This window comes from Coregonus lavaretus, assembly GCF_964263955.1.
Source record: "Coregonus lavaretus genome assembly, contig: HAP1_SCAFFOLD_356, whole genome shotgun sequence".
Taxonomy (NCBI): domain Eukaryota; kingdom Metazoa; phylum Chordata; class Actinopteri; order Salmoniformes; family Salmonidae; genus Coregonus; species Coregonus lavaretus.
In genome coordinates this window covers 226912-245544 of record NW_028165452.1, presented here as the reverse complement: position 1 = coordinate 245544, position 18633 = coordinate 226912, and the positions used below count along the sequence as shown (strand labels likewise).

At 41.0% G+C, this 18633-nt stretch overlaps 1 protein-coding gene across 1 annotated transcript; it reads left to right on the top strand.

Moving 5' to 3' along the window:
* Positions 1–3343: 3343 nt before the first annotated feature.
* LOC311115849 (uncharacterized protein) lies at positions 3344–17657 on the top strand (the record flags this gene model as incomplete). Its single annotated transcript, XM_084190980.1, has 6 exons — positions 3344–4161; positions 5050–5147; positions 5278–5455; positions 10111–10233; positions 15438–15522; positions 17597–17657. Exons 1-6 carry the CDS (start codon positions 3615–3617, stop codon positions 17655–17657), a joined length of 1092 nt encoding a protein of 363 aa, XP_084047106.1. The 5' UTR covers positions 3344–3614.
* Positions 17658–18633: the final 976 nt, after the last annotated feature.

Sequence of the window (18633 nt, the reverse complement as noted above, 5' to 3'; positions counted from 1 at the left end):
TGTTAAACAGTTTTGTTATACAGTATTTCAGAGTTCTGTGATGTATATGAAGTGTAATATCGGGACGCAAACTCAAAATGTAATACATTCCAACTCTATATCTGACATGGTACAGGTGTCTAATGTAATACATTCCAACTCTATATCTGACATGGTACAGGTGTCTAATGTAATACATTCCAACTCTATATCTGACATGGTACAGGTGTCTAATGTAATACATTCCAACTCTATATCTGACATGGTACAGGTGTCTAATGTAATACATTCCAACTCTATATCTGACATGGTCCAGGTGTCTAATGTAATACATTCCAACTCTATATCTGACATGATACAGGTGTCTAATGTAATACATTCCAACTCTATATCTGACATGGTACAGGTGTCTAATGTAATACATTCCAACTCTATATCTGACATGGTACAGGTGTCTAATGTAATACATTCCAACTCTATATCTGACATGGTACAGGTGTCTAATGTAATACATTCCAACTCTATATCTGACATGGTCCAGGTGTCTAATGTAATACATTCCAACTCTATATCTGACATGGTCCAGGTGTCTAATGTAATACATTCCAACTCTATATCTGACATGGTCCAGGTGTCTAATGTAATACATTCCAACTCTATATCTGACATGGTACAGGTGTCTAATGTAATACATTCCAACTCTATATCTGACATGGTCCAGGTGTCTAATGTAATACATTCCAACTCTATATCTGACATGGTACAGGTGTCTAATGTAATACATTCCAACTCTATATCATGGTCCAGGTGTCTAATGTAATACATTTCAACTCTATATCTGACATGGTACAGGTGTCTAATGTAATACATTCCAACTCTATATCTGACATGGTACAGGTGTCTAATGTAATACATTCCAACTCTATATCTGACATGGTACAGGTGTCTAATGTAATACATTCCAACTCTATATCTGACATGGTACAGGTGTCTAATGTAATACATTCCAACTCTATATCTGACATGGTACAGGTGTCTAATGTAATACATTCCAACTCTATATCTGACATGGTACAGGTGTCTAATGTAATACATTCCAACTCTATATCTGACATGGTACAGGTGTCTAATGTAATACATTCCAACTCTATATCTGACATGGTACAGGTGTCTAATGTAATACATTCCAACTCTATATCTGACATGGTACAGGTGTCTAATGTAATACATTCCAACTCTATATCTGACATGGTACAGGTGTCTAATGTAATACATTCCAACTCTATATCTGACATGGTCCAGGTGTCTAATGTAATACATTCCAACTCTATATCTGACATGGTCCAGGTGTCTAATGTAATACATTCCAACTCTATATCTGACATGGTCCAGGTGTCTTTTTTTAATTATTTTTTTAAGCCCATAACAATGTGTGTGAGGTGTGTTTCAAAGCAGATTTGTTTAAGACTACCAAGAATGTGTGACCCTGATTTAGCCCCACTGCAGTAAAAGGTAAACCCTAATGCAGTGTAGTGTTGCTAGGGCAACAACCAACACGTGCTTTGGGGTCCCGAGGACCGAATCTGGGAAACCCTTCCCTAATGGCTCCTGTAAGTCGCTCTGGATAAGAGCGTCTGCTGAATGACTCAAATGTACATGTAAAGAGTTACACAGACTAATCTGAAAATCTCTATGATGCCACGTCATACAGTATATGCTATATTATTACAACCCAACTCCTGGCTGATTTCATGACATTTGGGTGAAATCTTGGCTTTCATTTTCTTTTCAAAATGATGAAGGGGACAGAATCAAAGACAGCGAAGGATCATTTGGATCTGGATTAAACAATCTAAAACACTGACCTCAGGTTATTGAGGGATCTTTAGTTTGGATTAAACCTCAGAGGAAGACAGTTTTACCACGTGGAGGGTTCATTCAGGGTCGTGTTTATTAAGTGCACAACATAGCAAAATGTTTCACAGCTCAAAATGAAAAAATATGTAAACATTTATATGATCCTGGTCTCTGTTTAACTAGATATGCTGTTTGTCTTTGGCAGACTCTCACTCTCACATCGGTAAGAGTCCTTCGGGGGAACCAGAGATGCCCAAACCAGTGAGACCACACCAGTGTTCCCACTGTGGAAAGAGTTTTAAGTGGGTATGTTACCTGAAAGAGCATGAAAGAATACCCACTGGAGAAAAGACATTCCAATGCTCTCAGTGTGTAAAGGGTTTTACCTTGGAAGGGAGCCTGAAAACACATGAGGACACAAACAGGAAAGAAGCCTTTCCAATGCTCTCAGTGTAAAAATAGTTTTAGCAAGTTAGGGAACCTGAAAAGGCATGATAGGACACACACAGGAGAAAAACCTTTCAATGTTCCCAGTGTGGAAAGAGTTTTACAGAGTTAGGGAGCATGAAAAGACATGAGATAATACACAAGGGAGAAGCCTTACCACTACTGCCGATGTGAAATGAGATTTTCCTCATCATGGTGCCTAAAATCACATGAGAGGACACACTCAGGAGAGAAGCTTTTCCAATGCTCCCAGTGTGTAAAGTGTTTTACCCGGTTAGGGACTCTGAAAATACATCAGAGAATACACTTTGGAGTGAAGTTTTACCACTGCTCCCACTCTGGATTTAAATTGACCTGGTCAAGGCAACTAAAAGAGCATGAAAGAATCCACACCTAAGAGAAACGTTATCAATGCTCCCTCACATGGCCTAGTTAACGTTAGCTTGGCTCTCTCTGTGTGTTCGTGCCGTGAAAGAAGAGGAGGTAGATGCTCCCAGTGTGGAAAGATATTTACCCAGTTAGGGAAAGACCATGTGGTAACACACACATGGAAGATGCCTTACCACTGCTCCCAGTGTGGAAAGAGGTATATCAATAATAATAATATAAGGCAATTAGCAGACGCTTTTATCCAAAGTGACTTACAGTCATGCATGCATACATTGTACATATGGATGGTCCCGGGAATCAAACCCACTACCCTGGCGTTACAAAAGCCAGTATGAAAAATTTATGGACTCACCGAATCTGGGAAACCCTGCCCTAATGGCTCCTGTAAGTCGCCCTGGATAAGAGCGTCTGCTAAATGACTAAAATTAAAAAATTTAAATAAATCTGAATAGAAGAAAATTGTATAAGGAAGCTAACTTGAAGATACTGTGTATCCATGAAAACCGGATGTTTCCGGTTTCTTCCGATAAGAAGTGAGGAAAATCCTTACTTTGAAATGATTTGTTATGACGTTGTTTGACAGAATCTTTTTTGTTAAACTGCGTCACCCAATTCAGTCAGCAGATGGCGATGGGAGTCATTCAGGTGCTTCTTGCGTGACGTATAATCTAGTGGACAGGATGCTAAGAACAGCAACACGGCTACTTATCCACCTCGATAGCTTGCTAGTCAACATGAAAAGGAAACATTGAAGCTCATTCTTGTGTATATTAGTCTCAGCGTTTTAAACACAATTATGTTTACGTATCAACTTCTTAACTTTAACGTCATTTGCTAGATGTTAAATGTGTTAGCTTGTTAAGATTGATATTGAGCCCGGCACTAGGCTAGTCGTTAATGCTAACCAGCTAATGCTAGCTAGCTAGCTAACATCCCCGACCATGAGCTCACTAAGCTACTCTCCTCCTGCTAAAGAAGAGGAGGTCTGCTGGACGGAGAAAGAAGCTCTGGGGATGAACATTGTCGTAAAAGAGGAGGATATTACAGTGAAAGGAGAGGAAGAAGCTTTCAGAATGAAAAAGGAGGAAGAGGAGGCTATCACATTGAAAGAAGAAGTGGAGCATTTTGGAGTGGAAGAGGGAATAACGGCTGGAACACTGGAAGAGGAGGTAGAAGCTTTCAGAATGAAAGAAGAGGAGGAGGATATCACATTGAAAGAAGAGAAGGATGTTATAGTGAAAGAAGAGAAAGATCCGTTTGGAGTGAAAGAGGAAGAGGGGATAGAGGCTGTCACAGTGGAAGAAGAGGAGGTAGATGCTTTCAGAATAAAAAAGGAGGAAGAGGAGGCTGTTATTGTGAAACAAGAAGAGAATGTTACAGTGAAAGACGAACCTTTTTGGGAGGAAGAGGAGGCTATCTCAATAAAAGAGAAGGTTGAAGACGTTCTGGGAGTGAAAGAGGAGGAGACAGAATATCTGATTAACACCAGTGAGTACTTGTCTAAAAAAAGTTCTGCACTCGAATAGGTTGTTCAGTACTGTATGGATTGTTAAAGGGGCAATCTGTGATTGGTGCATGCATTTTTTGACTTTTAAATGGTTGATACTTTATACTCCATTTACATCGAAAATCATTTTGTGAAGTCAGCGGGTAAATATCTTTCCTCGCTTTGTACACAATGTAACTGGGATCCAGAACTTCACATCTAAGAGTTTAAAAGCAGAGGAGAAGTCCACATAAGAGAGAGTTGTAGCCAATGATTCTTGATGAATATAACTTCTAAATGCCCAACAACTTTAGTTCAACGGTCATCAACCCCATCAGAACATGTTTAACTCTATGTAGTGGGATAGAGGAGTTAGTGAGCTGATTTTGGTCAATTCTGAATTCAACTCAGGATAACCGTTGAAGGTTTCTTACCTGTTAGCCTTGTACGTTTCTATGGCAACAAATCATTCAGCTCCAAACCTGCTGACTCCACTTTATCCTGAATCAAGTGTCTGAGCTGCGAGTTGAGGACCAATCAAATCGTGGGCCTCTGTAGCTCAATTGGTAGAGCACGGTGCTTGTAACGCCCAGGGTAGTGGGTTCGATCCCTGGGACCACCCCATACGTAAAAATGTATGCACACATGACTGTAAGTCGCTTTGGATAAAAGCGTCTGCTAAATGGCATATTATTATAATATTATTATTAGGCGATTCCTTGACAGCCCAAAAACAACATAGAAACTTCATTTGGAGGAAGGATGTTTGACATGCTTTTTACATTTTACAATATCTATATTTTTTATCAGGATGAAACTAGACATTTTAGGCCCTTTTTAGACCCTGAGGTCACATGTTTACCACCTGTTTGATGTTCTCGTTCATACAGGAGAGAGACGTGACTATCGTGGATCCTCTGGGGAGCCTCAACAACATCCTGATGCTGACGAGGCAGAGAAGAGTCTCTCCAGATCAGAACACCAGATGGTACAGCTTGGTCTGGTCTAGCATACAGCTTGCTCTATCGGGGTCTGGGTTTCTGTAAAGCACTTTATGACAACAGTGACATCAGCATCCATAATGATATGTGTCTGTGTCCCCTCTATATGGTTACCAGGACAACGCTAGCCCTTCCTCCCTCCCAGAGTCCCCGTGTCGTACCTCTCCCAGTAGCACCTTACTGCTGGGTCTGAAGAGGTTGTCTGTGCGGCTGGTGGACTGCAGGAAAACAACGGGGCTGAGTGGAACTGTGAGAGGAGGAGAAGAGAAGAAAGGAGCAGATTTGACTCATCAAAGTAAGTGCTGTAGTTTAGTTTGAACAAATAAAATAGATCTGCCCACTGGTATCTGTTACCAGGACAACCAGCAGAGTTCTGTTAGTTAACATGAATATATACTGGTATCTGTTACCAGGACAACCAGCAGAGTTCTGTTAGTTGACATGAAGATAGACTGGTATCTGTTACCAGGACAACCAGCAGAGTTCTGTTAGTTGACATGAATATATACTGGTATCTGTTAGCAGGACAACCAGCAGAGTAAATCCAGAGAGTGTGGTGGAGGATGGTTATGGTATTACATTGATAACCAACTATTCCCAGACACCAAGACCCCTCCATGGCTGTTCTAAATAATTGAAAGTTCCCCTGGAAGGGACGAATAATGAAGCACCCTATACTATTCAGGTCTGGGATTGGCCTTTAAAACGGACCAATAACATCACACTACCGTCCTATACTATTCATAATGTGACGAGATCCTGGGGCCCATTGTCGTGCCATTCATCCACCGCCATCACCTCATGTTTCAGCAGGATAATGCACGGCCCCATGTCGCAAGGATCTGTACTCAATTCCTGGAAGCTGAAACTGTCCCAGTTTTTTTCCATGGCCTGCATATTCACCAGACATGTCACCCATTGAGCATGTTTGGGATGCTCTGTAATGACGTGTACGACAGCGTGTTCCAGTTTCCGCCAATATGCAGCAGCTCGAGTGGGAAAACATTCCACAGGCCACAATCAACAGCCTGATCAACTCTATGTGAAGGTGTAACGCTGCATGAGGCAAATGGTCACACCAGGTACTGACTGGTTTCCTTATATGAACTGTAACTCAGTAAAATCTTTGAAATTGTTGCATGTTGCGTTTATATTTTTGTTCAGTGGTGAAGGATGTATTGCCCGAAGGAAATAGTAAAGTTGTATTATACTGGGAAAGATGGGTTAGTCTGTGGACGTCTAAGGCTTGGAATTAAGATTAGAGTGATTGGTTGATTTGAGGATGCACTTGGAGTCCAGTACAAATAGGAGGTGGCTATAGGAGAACGCTACCGTAGTGCCAACTGTAAAGTTTGGTGGATGAGGAATAATGGTCTGGGGCTGTTTGTCATGGTTCGGGCTAGGCCCCTTAGTTCCAGTGAAGGGAAATCTTAACGCTACAGCGTACAATGACATTCTAAACGATTCTGTGCTCCCAACGTTGTGGCAACAGTTTGGGGAAGGCCCTTTCCTGTTTCAGCATGACAATGCCCCTGTGCACAAAGCGAGGTTCATGAAGAAATTATTTGTTGAGATTTGTGTGGAAGAACTTGACTGGCCTGGACAGAGCCCTGATCTCAACCCCATCGAACACCTTTGGGATGAATTGGAACGCCGACTGCGAGCCAGGCCTAATCGCCCAACATCAGTGCCCGACCTCACTAATGCTATTGTGGCTGAATGGATGCAAGTCCCCACACCAATGTTCAACATCCAGTGGAAAGCCTTCCCAGAAGAGTGGAGGCTGTTATAGCAGCAAAGGAGGGACCAACTCCATATTAACGCCCATGATTTTGGAATGATATTTTTCGATGAGCAGGTGGCCACATCATTTGGGTCATGTAGTGTATTTAATGTTTGACCCCATCCCTCAGCTGTATACCAAAACAGTGGCAGGGTGACACCTTTTTTGTTGTTTGAACTGCAGAATGCCTCTTTAGGTCTAGTAGCCTATCAAATAACAATAATGTACATTTAAAGTGTATCCTATACTAGTCTATTTATCCATTAGGTCTAATAAATGTATCCTATACTGACTAGTCTATTTATCCATTAGGTCTAATAAATGGATCCTATACTGACTAGTCAATTTATCCATTAGGTCTAATAAATGGATCCTATACTAGTCTATTTATCCATTAGGTCTAATAAATGGATCCTATACTGACTAGTCTATTTATCCATTAGGTCTAATAAATGGATCCTATACTGACTAGTCTATTTATCCTTTAGGTCTAATAAATGGATCCTATACTAGTCTATTTATCCATTAGGTCTAATAAATGGATCCTATACTGACTAGTCTATTTATCCATTAGGTCTAATAAATGTATCCTATACTGACCAGTCTATTTATCCATTAGGTCTAATAAATGTATCCTATACTGACTAGTCTATTGATCCATTAGGTCTAATAAATGGATCCTATACTGACTAGTCTATTGATCCATTAGGTCTAATAAATGTATCCTATACTGACTAGTCTATTTATCCATTAGGTCTAATAAATGGATCCTATACTGACTAGTCTATTTATCCATTAGGTCTAATAAATGGATCCTATACTGACTAGTCTATTTATCAATTAGGTCTAATAAATGTATCCTATACTAGTCTATTTATCCATTAGGTCTAATAAATGTATCCTATACTGACTAGTCTATTTATCCATTAGGTCTAATAAATGTATCCTATACTGACTAGTCTATTTATCCATTAGGTCTAATAAATGTATCCTATACTGACTAGTCTATTTATCCATTAGGTCTAATAAATGGATCCTATACTGACTAGTCTATTGATCCATTAGGTCTAATAAATATTGCCACTCCTATTTGCCATATCTTCAATCTAAGCCTACTAGAAAGTGTGTGCCCTCAGGCCTGGAGGGAAGCAAAAGTCATTCCGCTACCAAAGAATAGTAAAGCCCCCTTTACTGGCTCAAATAGCCGACCAATCAGCCTGTTACCAACCCTTAGTAACGTTTTGGGGAAAGTTGTGTTTGGCCAGATAAAATGCTATTTTACAGTAAGCAAATTGACAACAGACTTTTCAGCACACTTATAGGGAAGGGCATTCAACAAGCACAGCACGTACACAAATGACTGATGATTGGCTGAGAGAAATTGATGTTAAAAAGATTGTGGGGGCTGTTTTGTTAGACTTCAGTGCGGCTGTTGATATTATAGATCATATAGTCTGCTGATGGAATGGAATATTACTTTACTGATTACACTGTTTGACAGGTACAGTGGGGGGGAAAAGTATTTAGTCAGCCACCAATTGTGCAAGTTCTCCCACTTAAAAAGATGAGAGAGGCCTGTAATTTTCATCATAGTTACACGTCAACTATGACAGACAAATTGAGCTTTTTTTTCTCCAGAAAATCACATTGTAGGATTTTTTATGAATTTATTTGCAAATTATGGTGGAAAATAAGTATTTGGTCACCTACAAACAAGCAAGATTTCTGGCTCTCACAGACCTGTAACTTCTTCTTTAAGAGGCTCCTCTGTCCTCCACTCGTTACCTGTATTAATGGCACCTGTTTGAACTTATCAGTATAAAAGACACCTGTCCACAACCTCAAACAGTCACACTCCAAACTCCACTATGGCCAAGACCAAAGAGCTGTCAAAGGACACCAGAAACAAAATTGTAGACCTGCACCAGGCTGGGAAGACTGAATCTGCAATAGGTAAGCAGCTTGGTTTGAAGAAATCAACTGTGGGAGCAATTATTAGGAAATGGAAGACATACAATACCACTGATAATCTCCCTTGATCTGGGGCTCCATGCAAGATCTCACCCCGTGGGGTCAAAATGATCACAAGAACGGTGAGCAAAAATCCCAGAACCACACGGGGGGACCTAGTGAATGACCTGCAGAGAGCTTGGACCAAAGTAACAAAGCCTACCATCAGTAACACACTACACCGCCAGGGACTCAAATCCTGCTGTGCCAGACGTGTCCCCCTGCTTAAGCCAGTACATGTCCAGGCCCGTCTGAAGTTTGCTAGAGTGCATTTGGATGATCCAGAAGAGGATTGGGAGAATGTCATATGGTCAGATGAAACCAAAATATAACTTTTTGGTAAAAACTCAAGTCGTCGTGTTTGGAGGACAAAGAATGCTGAATTGCATCCAAAGAGTGAAAACCTCCTTCCATCAGCAAGGGCATTGAAGATGAAACGTGGCTGGGTCTTTCAGCATGACAATGATCCCAAACACACCGCCCGGGCAACGAAGGAGTGGCTTCGTAAGAAGCATTTCAAAATCCTGGAGTGGCCTAGCCAGTCTCCAGATCTCAACCCCATAGAAAATCTTTGGAGGGAGTTGAAAGTCTGTGTTGCCCAGCGACAGCCCCAAAACATCACTGCTCTAGAGGAGATCTGTATGGAGGAATGTGCCAAAATACCAGCAACAGTGTGTTAAAACCTTGTGAAGACTTACAGAAAACGTTTGACCTGTGTCATTGCCAACAAAGGGTATATAACAAAGTATTGAGAAACTTTTGTAATTGACCAAATACTTATTTTCCACCATAATTTGCAAATAAATTCATTAATAATCCTACAATGTGATTTTCTGGATTTTCTCATTTTGTCTGTCATAGCTGACGTGTACCTATGATGAAAATCACAGGCCTCTCTCATCTTTTTAAGTGGGAGAACTTGCACAATTGGTGGCTGACTAAATACTTTTTTCCCCCACTGTAACTAGCAACTGTAACGGATTACATTTAGAAAGTAACCCAACCAATCAACCCTGCCAAGATTATTTTAAATGTGAATTTTTTTTGTAAACTGGCTTCGGGTTATTGAGGGATCTGATTTGGATTAAACCTCCTAGCAAGACGTTGTGGAGGTTTCATTCAGGTCTCTGTTTAAATAAACGCTCTGTCTTTGGCAGGAGAAAGACCAGACTCAGAGGAAGCAGAGACGTCCAAACCAGCAAGACGATTCCACTGCTCCCACTGTGGAAAAGGTTTTAATCAGTTAAGGGTCCTGAAACAACATGAGAGAATACACACAGGTGAGAAGCCTTTCCAATGCTCCCAGTGTGGAAAGAGTTTTTCCTTGATAGCGAACCTGAAAAGACATGAGAGGACACACACAGGAGATAAGCCTCATCACTGCTCCCAGTGTGGAAAGAGTTTTACCCAGTTAGGACACCTGAAAGTGCATGTGAGAATACACACAGGGGAAAAGCCTTATCACTGCTCCCAGTGTGGAAAGGGTTTTAACCGGAAAGAACACCTGAAAGGGCATGAGAGAATACACACAGGGGAGAAGCCTTTCCAATGCTCCCAGTGTGGAAGTATTTTTTCCCAGTTAGGACACCTGAAAGTGCATGAGATAATACACACAGTGGAAAAGCCTCATCACTGCTCCCAGTGTGGAAAGAGTTTTAACCGGAAAGAATACCTGAAAGAGCATGAGAGAATACACACAGGGGAGAAGCCTTTCCAATGCTCCCAGTGTGGAAAGAGTTTTACCCAGTTAGCGAGCCTGAAAATACATGAGAGAGTACACACAGGAGAGAAGCCTCATCACTGCTCCCAGTGTGGAAAGAGTTTTAACCTGAAAGGACAACTGAAAGAGCATGAGAGAATACACACAGGGGAGAAGCCCTACCACTGCTCCCAATGTGAAAAGAGTTTTGCCTGGTTAGCTAACCTGAGAAGACATGAGAGGACGCATACAGGAGAGAAGCCTCATTACTGCTCCCAGTGTGGAAATAGTTTTTACCAGTTAGGTCACCTGAGAAGACATGAGAATACACACAGGACATAAGGATGTATGCTGGTGAACAGTAGGACATAGGACAGATTTAGGATACTGAACAGTAGGACATAGGACAGATGTAGGATACTGAACAGTAGGACATAGGACAGATGTAGGATACTGAACAGTAGGACATAGGACAGATGTAGGATACGGAACAGTAGGACATAGGACAGATGTAGGCTGCTGAACAGTGGGACATAGGACAGATGTAGGATACTGAAAAGTAGGACATAGGACAGATGTAGGCTGAACAGTAGGACATAGGACAGATGTAGGATACTGAACAGTAGGACATAGGACAGATGTAGGATACTGAACAGTAGGACATAGGACAGATGTAGGATACTGAACAGTAGGACATAGGACAGATGTAGGATACTGAACAGTAGGACATAGGACAGATGTAGGATACTGAACAGTAGGACATAGGACAGATGTAGGCTGGTGAACAGTAGGACATAGGACAGATGTAGGATACTGAACAGTAGGACATAGGACTGATGTAGGATACTGAACAGTAGGACATAGGACAGATGTAGGATACTGAACAGTAGGACATAGGACAGATGTAGGATACTGAACAGTAGGACATAGGACAGATGTAGGCTGAACAGTGGGACATAGGACAGATGTAGGATACTGAACAGTAGGACATAGGACAGATGTAGGATACTGAACAGTAGGACTTAGGACAGATGTAGGATACTGAACAGTAGGACATAGGACAGATGTAGGTCCAATACATGTTGGATCAGTAGGCCGTAGAGCACAACTTATTCAGTTAACCAACTCATCATCAAGCTTTTCTGATTTGAATGGGTTGTGTAGTGTTAGAGGACCTGAGATGACATGAGAGAATACAGAGGCTTTGTTCTGACTGTTGTTTTGGACTGACAACTGTTCTGATTATTCTATTTTCCTTTAAGTTGTTGAAATGTTCCGTATTGACTGACCTTCATGTCTTAAAGTAATGATGGACTTGTCATTTCTCTTTGCTTATTTGAGCTGTTCTTGCCATAGTATGGACTTGGTCTTTTACCAAATAGGGCTATCTTCTGTATATCCCCCCTTACCTTGTCACAACACAACTGATTGGCTGAAACGCATTAAGAAGGAAAGAAATTCCACAAATGAACTTTTAAGAAGGCACACCTGTTAATTGAAATGCATTGAAATACCTGTTGAAAGAATGCCAAGAGTGTGCAAAGCTGTCATCAAGGCAAAGGGTGGCTACTTTGAAGAATCTCAAATATATTTTGATTTAACACTTTTTTGGTTAATACATGATTCCATATATGTTATTTCATAGTTTTGATGTCTTCACTATTATTCTACAATGTAGAAAATAGTAAAAATAAAGAAAAACCTTGAATGAGTAGGTGTTCTAAAACTTTTGACTGGTACTGTATATGAAAATGTTCTAAAATGTTTGCCCGGTAGTGTGTGTGTGTGTGTGTGTGTATATATATATATATATATATATATATATATATATATATATATATATATATATATATATATATATATATATATATATACAGTTGAAGTCAGAAGTTTAAATACACTTAGGTTGGAGTCATTAAAACTCGTTTTTCAACCACTCCACACATTTCTTGTTAACAAACTATAGTTTTGGCAAGTCGGTTAGGACATCTACTTTGTACATGACACAAGTCATTTTTCCAACAATTGTTTACAGACAGATTATTTCACCTATAATTCATTTGTATCACAATTCCAGTGCGTCAGAAGTTTACATGCACTAAGTTGACTGTGCCTTTAAACAGCTTGGAAAATTCCAGAAAATGATGTCATGGCTTTAGAAGCTTCTAATAGGCTAATTGACATAATTTGTGTCAATTTGGAGATGTACCTATGGATGTATTTCAAGGCCTACCTTCAAACTAAGTGCCTCTTTGCTTGACATCATGGGAAAATGAAAAGAAATCAGCCAAGACCTCAGAAAATAAATGGTAGACCTCCACAAGTCTGGTTCATCCTTGGGAGCAATTTCCAAATGGCTGATGGTACCACGTTCATCTGTATAAACAATAGTACACAAGTATAAACACCATGGGACCACGCAGCCGTCATACCGCTCAGGAAGGAGACGCTTTTTATCTCCTAGAGATTAACGTACTTTAGTGCGAAAAGTGCAAATCAATCCCAGAACAACAACAAAGGACCTTGTGAAGATGCTGGAGGAAACAGGTACAAAAGTATCTATATCCACAGTAAAACTAGTCCTATATCGACATAACCTGAAAGGCCGCTCAGCAAGGAAGAAGCCTCTGCTCCAAAACCGCCATAAAAAAGCCAGACTACGGTTTGCAACTGCACGTGGGGACAAAAATCTTACTTTTTGGAGAAATATCCTCTGGTCTGATAAAACAAAAAACAGAACTGTTTGGCCATAATGACCATTGTTATGTTTGGAGGAAAATGGGGGAGCCTGCAAGCCGAAGAACACCATCCCAACCGTGAAACACGTGGGTGGCAGCATCATGCTGTGGGGGTGCTTTGCTGCAGGAGGGACTGGTGCACTTCACAAAACAGATGGTATCATGAGGAAGGAAAATTATGTGGATATATTGAAGCAACATCTCAAGACATCAGTAAGGAAGTTAAAGCTTGGTCACAAATGGTTCTTCCAAATGGACAATGACCCCAAGCATACTTCCAAAGTTGTTGCAAAATGGCTTAAGGACAACAAAATCAAGGTATTGGAGTGGCCATCACAAAGCCCTGACCTCAATCATATAGAAAATGTGTGGGCAGAACTGAAAAAGCGTTTGCGAGCAAGGAGGCCTACAAACCTGACTCAGTTACACCAGCTCTGTCATGAGGAATGGGCCAAAATTCACCCAACTTATTGTGGGAAGCTTGTGGAAGGCTACCCGAAACATTTGACCCAAGTTAAACCATTTTAAAGGCAATGCTACCAAAAAACTAATTGAGTGTATATAAACTTCTGACCCACTGGGAATGTGATGAAAGAAATAAAAGCTGAAATAAATCACTCTCTCTACTATTATCATCCATCCATCCATTGATTCTTGAAGAATATAACTTCTAAATGCCTCATGAGTTCAACTGTTACACTCCATGAGAACCCAAAATGTAAGCTTGTTTTTCTCCAATGTTTGTAAACATTGTAAATGTAAACAAATACTATATAGCCTCATAACATGTTTAAAACAATAATGTTGATATCATGGATGGTCAGTCCTTGCATCCATAGCTCTGTCTATTCATCTTACATTACATTTCTCCCATCCCTCAGCTGTTTACCAAAACAGAGGCAGGGTCGACCGTTTTGTTATTGTTTCATCTGTGGATTTTGCCCTTTAAACAGCTGCATAGTATCAAGATATCAAAGTGTCCCCAACACAAAGGTAAACAATAGGCCTGTAGTAAATGCAGCATTTCGTCTTTCACATGTAAATAGTACTTTTTCAGTAGTGCTCAAAAGCATGCAGCGTTCTAAGGCGTCACTACTGATCCCGGTTCGATCCCAGCCGGCCGTGAACCGGGATGACCCATGATGCGGTGCCCAGTTGGCCCAGCGTCGTCCGGCTCAGGGGAGGGTTTGGCCGGCCCGGGTTGTCCTTGTCCCAGCGCACTCTAGCTACTCCTGTGGCAGGCGGGCGCAAGATGTACAGTGTTTCCTCCGACACATTGGTGCTGCTGGCTTCCGGGTTAAGCGAGCATTGTGTCAAGAAGCAGTGCGGCTCTCGACCTTCGTGGTCTGTGAGAGCCAGAAATCTTGCTTGTTTGTAGGTGACCAAATACTTATTTTCCACCATAATTTGCAAATAAATTCATAAAAAATCCTACAATGTGATTTTCTGGATTTTTTTCTAATTTTGTCTGTCATAGTTGACGTGTACCTATTTATAATTACAGGCCTCTCTCATCTTTTTAAGTGGGAGAACTTGCACAATTGGTGGCTGACTAAATATTTTTTTCCCCACTGTATGTATTGGCAATAATTCATTTCCAATAGGGAGGCATGGAATAATTACAAATGTATATTTTGTCAGGCTGGATGTTTGAAATATGAGTAGGTGATTTGAGTCATGCTTCTTCAGTAGTGGAATAAAGACAATTAGCACTTGAATATTGTCAAGAAATACTGGAGTGATGTAAGATTGTTAATAAAATTGTTCATAGACGCTGCGTCAATGTTTATAGGCTGCAAGTACGTTGAATTAAGTTGTTTTCAAGTCGTTGAAACAACGACCTGAGAAATCTCTTCAACTTTCACTTTCAACCAAAACCGAACATAGATTGGACCTCGAGCATAGTCTTCTTTTCAACAACATTTTGCAAGGTGGGATAGCCCAATGTCAAAACACAGTTTTAACGTGTCCAAATCAATAACCAATATGCAGAGTTGTGGAGGTTTCATTCAGGTCTCTGTTTAAATAAACGCTCTGTCTTTGGCAGGAGAAAGACCAGATTCAGAGGAACCAGAGACGTCCAAACCAGCAAGACGATTCCACTGCAACCACTGTGGAAAAGGTTTTAATCAGTTAGGGGACCTGAAACGACATGAGAGAATACACACAGGGGAGAAGCCTTTCCAATGCTCCCAGTGTGGAAATAGTTTTTCCTTGTTAGCGAGCCTGAAAATACATGAGAGGATACACACAGGGGAAAAGCCTCATCACTGCTCCCAGTGTGGAAAGAGTTTTACCCAGTTAGGACACCTGAAAGTGCATGGGAGAATACACACAGGGGAAAAGCCTCATCACTGCTCCCACTGTGGAAAGGGTTTTAACCAGTTAGGGGACCTCAAACGACATGAGACAATACACACAGGGGAGAAGCCTCATCACTGCTCCCAGTGTGGAAAGGGTTTTAACCAGTTAGGGGACCTGAAACGACATGAGACAATACACACAGGGGAGAAGCCTTTCCAATGCTCCCAGTGTAGAAAGAGTTTTACCCAGTTAGGGAGCCTAAAAATACATGAGAGAATACACACAGGAGATAAGCCTCATCACTGCTCCCAGTGTGGAAAGAGTTTTACCCAGTTAGGACACCTGAAAGTGCATGAGAGAATACACACATGGGAGAAGTGCTACCACTGCTCCCAATGTGAAAAGAGTTTTGCCTGGTTAGGGTACCTGAAAATACATGAGAGAATACACACAGGAGAGAAGCCTCATCACTGCTCCCGGTGTGGAAAGAGTTTTACCCAGTTAAGTCACCTGAAACAGCATGAGAGAATACACACAGGGGAGAAGCCGTACCACTGCTCCCAATGTGAAAAGAGTTTTGCCTGGTTAGGTCACATGAGAAGACATGAGAGGACGCACACAGGAGATAAGGATGTAGGCTGCTGAACAGTGGGACATAGGACAGATGTAGGCTGAACAGTAGGACATAGGACAGATGTAGGTCCAATACATGGTGGATCAGTAGGCCGTAGAGACTCTGAATGTGTCTTGTGTATTGACTTTCCAGTGTTTTCCGTACTGAAGTAGAGTGATGGAGTGCTGCATCAGATGACCTGGCCTCCACAATCACTCGACCTGAACCTCTATTGAGATGGTTTGGGATGAGTTGGACCGCAGAGTGAAGGAAACAAAGCCAACAAGTGCTCAGCATATGTGGGAACTCCTTCAAGACTGTTGGAAAATAATTCCTCATGAAGCTGGTTGAGAGAATGCCAAGCTGTCATCAAGGCAAAGGGTGGCCATTTTGAAGAATGTAAATATAAAAGATATATTGATTTGTTTAACACTTTTTGGTTACTACATGATTCGATATGTGTTTTTTCATATTGTTGATGTCTTCACCATTATTCAACAATGTATAAAATAGTAAAAATGAAGAAAAACCCTTGAATGAGTAGGTGTGTCCATACATTGACTGATACTGTACATCTACATGATGTATCGTTACACAATGTAGGCGCAGTATAGACCCAACTGCATATCTTGATATTATTGTAACCTTATGTTTAAAATACTCACTCATTAAAAATCTGTAATGATCAACACATGATTCTCTTTGTACTTTTACATATATTTTATTTATTTTAATAAAATGCATGAAAAACAAACGTTTTGTTTGAAAATAAAATAAAGATTTGACCTGACGTTATTACTAACTGCAGTCAGCAGGTGGCGATGTGGGTCTTTCAGGCAATGCTGCCATTGTGACGTATAATCTAGCGGGCAGAGGCTGCTGTCAAGAAACACTGGCATGTTTTATCATCGGACCCAGCTCTGCCAGCTTATTGTACAAAGGAGAGGTCGCAATTTACGCGACATGTTGGTCGATGCCAACTGCCAAAATGAGCCAGGCTCGTTTACGGCCTCTTCCGAACGGCAGCTATAAATGCAGAGGCTGCGCACAGTGCAACGATATGCCACCCACGGAAAGGAAAACGATTCCAAATAAATGGCATTGTTAGGTGCTCCTCCACCCATGTCATCTCCATGATTAAATGTCCATGTGGGCTGTGGGATGTAGGTAAAACCTCTCGTTCTCTCAAACCAGAGAATTCGTGAACATAAAAGTTCAACCGGAAGAAACGACAGGGATTATCAAGTGACATTATAATGACCAAAAACATCACATTTCTACCTTTTTAGATTTAGTGTCAAAGAGAAAGTCAAGATATCAGACAAACGAGGCGATATAAAGAACTCTTGAGTAAAAGAGCATGTTTTGGGATTTTCACCCTCCAGACATTATTCCCTAAAGGTCTAAATGCCGAAATGTCCATGCATGTTATGTTGTAAATGAGAACGTGTCCTAATGCGGCCACTTCAGACTACTCTGATGTTTCTTCTTGCACTGCACCCAATGAGTTATGAAAACTAACTTGATAGGTCGATGTGCTCGTTGTTGTTTTACATACGTGTTTTAATACGTTTTATGTACACACTTCAGTAGAATACTTATATTTACTTGTTTATTTTCCCTCGACTTCAACCCCATTGGATGCATTGGGTGGCGCAGTGGTGCAGTGGTCTAAGGCACTGCATCGCAGTGCTAACTGTGCCACTAGAGATCCTGGTTCGAATCCAGGCTCTGTCGCAGCCGGCCGCGACCGGGAGACTCATGGGCGGCGCACAATTGGCCCAGCGTCGTCCAGGGTAGGGGAGGGAATGGCCGGCAGGGATGTAGCTCAGTTGATAGAGCATGGCGTTTGCAACGCCAGGGTTGTGTGTTCGATTCCCACGGGGGGCCAGTATAAAAAATAAATAATGTAATCACTAACTGTAAGTCGCTCTGGATAAGAGCGTCTGCTAAATGACTAAAATGTAAAAAAAATGCATTGAACGGATGTGGGTGGAGCAACGTCTACATAAAGGTGCAAATTCAAAACACTCACAGAAGCTCTGACGAAGGCCTCGAGGCGGATACGTAAAGATAATAAAGAGCAGTGATACTATCAGGAGCAGTGTGCGGGTTTCTTCTAGTTTCTCTCTCGTCATTGCTGATTAAAATTGATGTCAATGATGAGAGTAATGTAGCTGAAAAAGAAATATGTAAATGCTGGTTGATTTTTGTTTTGTACACAACAATTAAGAAATTGACAAAACTCGTAAATGGTATGAAATAAAACAAAAGTTGTTTATCAAGTATAGCAGTTTGAAATGCGTTAACACAATTTTTTTTTTTT